We start from the raw sequence: 2,414 nt of genomic DNA, 5'->3' as shown, positions 1-2,414 counted from the left end.
GTGTCAATCAATTTAGTTTCAACAATACAAATAAAAACCAGAAAACCAGCATGACCATAAGTCAGTACAACCATATTCTTGCTATTTATTAAAATTAAATTCTGCCTTTTGCTGTTGACACGGTTAACAATATTAACACCTTCATGTAACATTTCTCCTAAGCGATATAATAAAACCCCAAAAGAAAAACCCATTTCAAATAAGTATGATTCCATTCCTGAAGTACCCTACTTGCAGCGCAGAACCTTTGTGCAGTTCACCCTCATCTGAGCAAACACCTGAGGCTTTTAAACATCTAAGAATATGTTAAGCCCAAATGGCTCATAATGATTTCCTATACGTCTGCAAAGGTCAGAACACTTTAAAATAACAAAATCCTCAGCTATGCAAGAAAGGTTAACATCTTGGTTTGTACAGCATGCTGCTGCTGTGATGTTGTAGCCAAGGGTGAACTCTCCTCTGAAGCCCTTCAAACACCACCGTGCTAGCACTGACTCTGAGCCTATAACTCCAGCCGAATGAGCAGGGTTATACTTTGCTTCTTCAGTAAGGAAAAAAAAGAGTGCTTATAGTTCTGTTTTTTAGTGCAAGCTCTCCATGATAAATATCCATGCAGAAGGCAAAAAAGCCTTTGACAAATGCCACTGGGTCCATAGGTGTGACAAGCAATATCAAAACAATAAAGGGACATGTTTAAATGTCAGGGCAGATTCTTATCTGCAGCACATATTTGAATGTGTTTTTCCTAAATTCCAGTGCAACATCCTAGTCCCATCACCACTCCACTCTCTGCCCTAAAAAGACAATCCTATTGCTCACAGCTTTAGCATTCTGTAAAACATAGCTTATATATATTGGTTAACATTCAGGATTCGCGTAAAATATCATCAGTGCTGTGTTCTCATCCCCCAACATCGAAACACATCAACGGAGGATAAAAACACGCGACAATGATGCCACCGCTGTGCCGTGCAGACCGCGCTGAAGGCGGAAATCTGCATTAAAAGACGCACTTCAATGTTTTTCAGCGCATCAACTTTAATATCTGTTGAGCTCAGGCGCTATCTGGTGTGCAAAACCCACGATCAACAAACGCCTTGGAGTGCGCTTCAGCATTGGAGCTATACTTGTGCGGTACTCAGAAGTAGGTGCTGTCATGCAAGCTGGTCGTGATAGTCGATGCAGATGAATTAAGACTAACTACATAACTAGGCCTACTGCTACCGTTCTTCTTCCGTTTCTATTTAGTACATAGACACGCACACCGCACATCTTGCAGCCTGAACTGAATCCGACCATTATTCGTTGGTTTCACTCTTCCACGACTTGGTTAGTCAGTAGGGTGAAAGTTGGCATGTGGCGAGAATGGTACCGATCGCCTCCACCCGGCTGTCCTGTTAATGGTCAGTTAGTAGTCCTGATTCGCTGTCACATAACGAATGCCTCAACTCACTGACAGTTCGGATATTGTTAGACCCCACGCATAGATCGGAAAGCTGTGAGAGGTTCCCACTGCGTGAAAATGGCATGAAAGGGTCACACTTACCGACGGCTAAATCCAGTAGATCTGCGCACAAAAGCAAGTACAATGAGAAGACGGTCATCTTTCCCTTATTTTGCAATAAATCCCAAACTCCATCTGCGTTTACATGCCCTCCAGGTTTCGGCTGTGTAATCCCCACCATTCCAGAGGTATGCGATTCAAAGGTGCCCCCAAACTATTCATGATGCAGCTCAAGTCTAAGTGGAGAATTCGGAGAAGTTGAAAATGAATGCAGCATTCAGAGCAGTCATAAACGAGCATCACATCAAAAAAAAAAATGACTCACTGGGTGCGCTTATAGAACAAGCGGAATGTTTTTCCCCCCCTCACAGTTTAAACAATAGGGAGCTGCGCTTAGCCGCGCAGAAGAGATAGGCTGTGGAAAAAACGGAGCGGTTTGGATGAAAATGTCTCTCTCTCTCTCTCTCTCTCTCTCCCTCTCTCTCCTCCCGCCCTCCCCCTCCAGACAGACGCACAGTCATTCCTGATCACTCGCTCTTTTATTTCACACAATTTTCCTTAATCCTACCCTGGATTCAGACCCCTCTAATTCTGCCCATTAAGCCGATTTACTTCCGTTGGATTTTTCTTTTTATATAAAAAAAACACATTTGTAGAGATCCTTGTGCTCCGTATAGTATATAGCGTACAAGAATATGCATAGGTTACGTATAAATAATGCACTTCCTAGTCATCTAGTTGATGAGTTAATTATCAGGAAAACATTTTTCTTTTCTACCCAGTGTTATGCATCAAAAAGTAAACCGTTAATCAAGTGAAAGGACCATTACATGATGTATTAAATCTTGTTATTGTCATACACTCTTACTATGTGGGTGCTCACGATTAGTGCTCAAAATCCCACTTACTG

The 2,414-nt window shown here is 42.2% G+C and overlaps 1 protein-coding gene across 2 annotated transcripts in view; it reads right to left on the bottom strand.

The window, feature by feature from the left end:
* igsf21a (immunoglobin superfamily, member 21a) overlaps positions 1–1,955 on the bottom strand; it is a 183,754-nt gene extending 181,799 nt beyond the window's left edge. The window contains exons 1-2 of one of the 2 annotated variants that reach the window (XM_005917852.3): positions 1,830–1,955; positions 1,547–1,740 (exon numbers count right to left, since the gene is read on the bottom strand). In XM_005917852.3, the coding sequence (XP_005917914.1) occupies positions 1,547–1,685 (139 nt within the window). In that variant the 5' untranslated portion in view covers positions 1,686–1,740; positions 1,830–1,955. Of the gene's footprint in view, positions 1–1,546 lie in introns of both variants that reach the window. The other variant, XM_005917853.3, reaches the window with a different exon arrangement.
* Between the last annotated feature and the right edge of the window lie 459 nt (positions 1,956–2,414).

The sequence above is a fragment of the Haplochromis burtoni genome, unplaced genomic scaffold, assembly GCF_018398535.1.
Source record: "Haplochromis burtoni strain Fernald_Lab_line unplaced genomic scaffold, NCSU_Asbu1 Contig_26, whole genome shotgun sequence".
NCBI classification, from domain to species: Eukaryota; Metazoa; Chordata; class Actinopteri; order Cichliformes; family Cichlidae; genus Haplochromis; species Haplochromis burtoni.
This window is presented reverse-complemented; position numbering and strand designations above follow the sequence as displayed.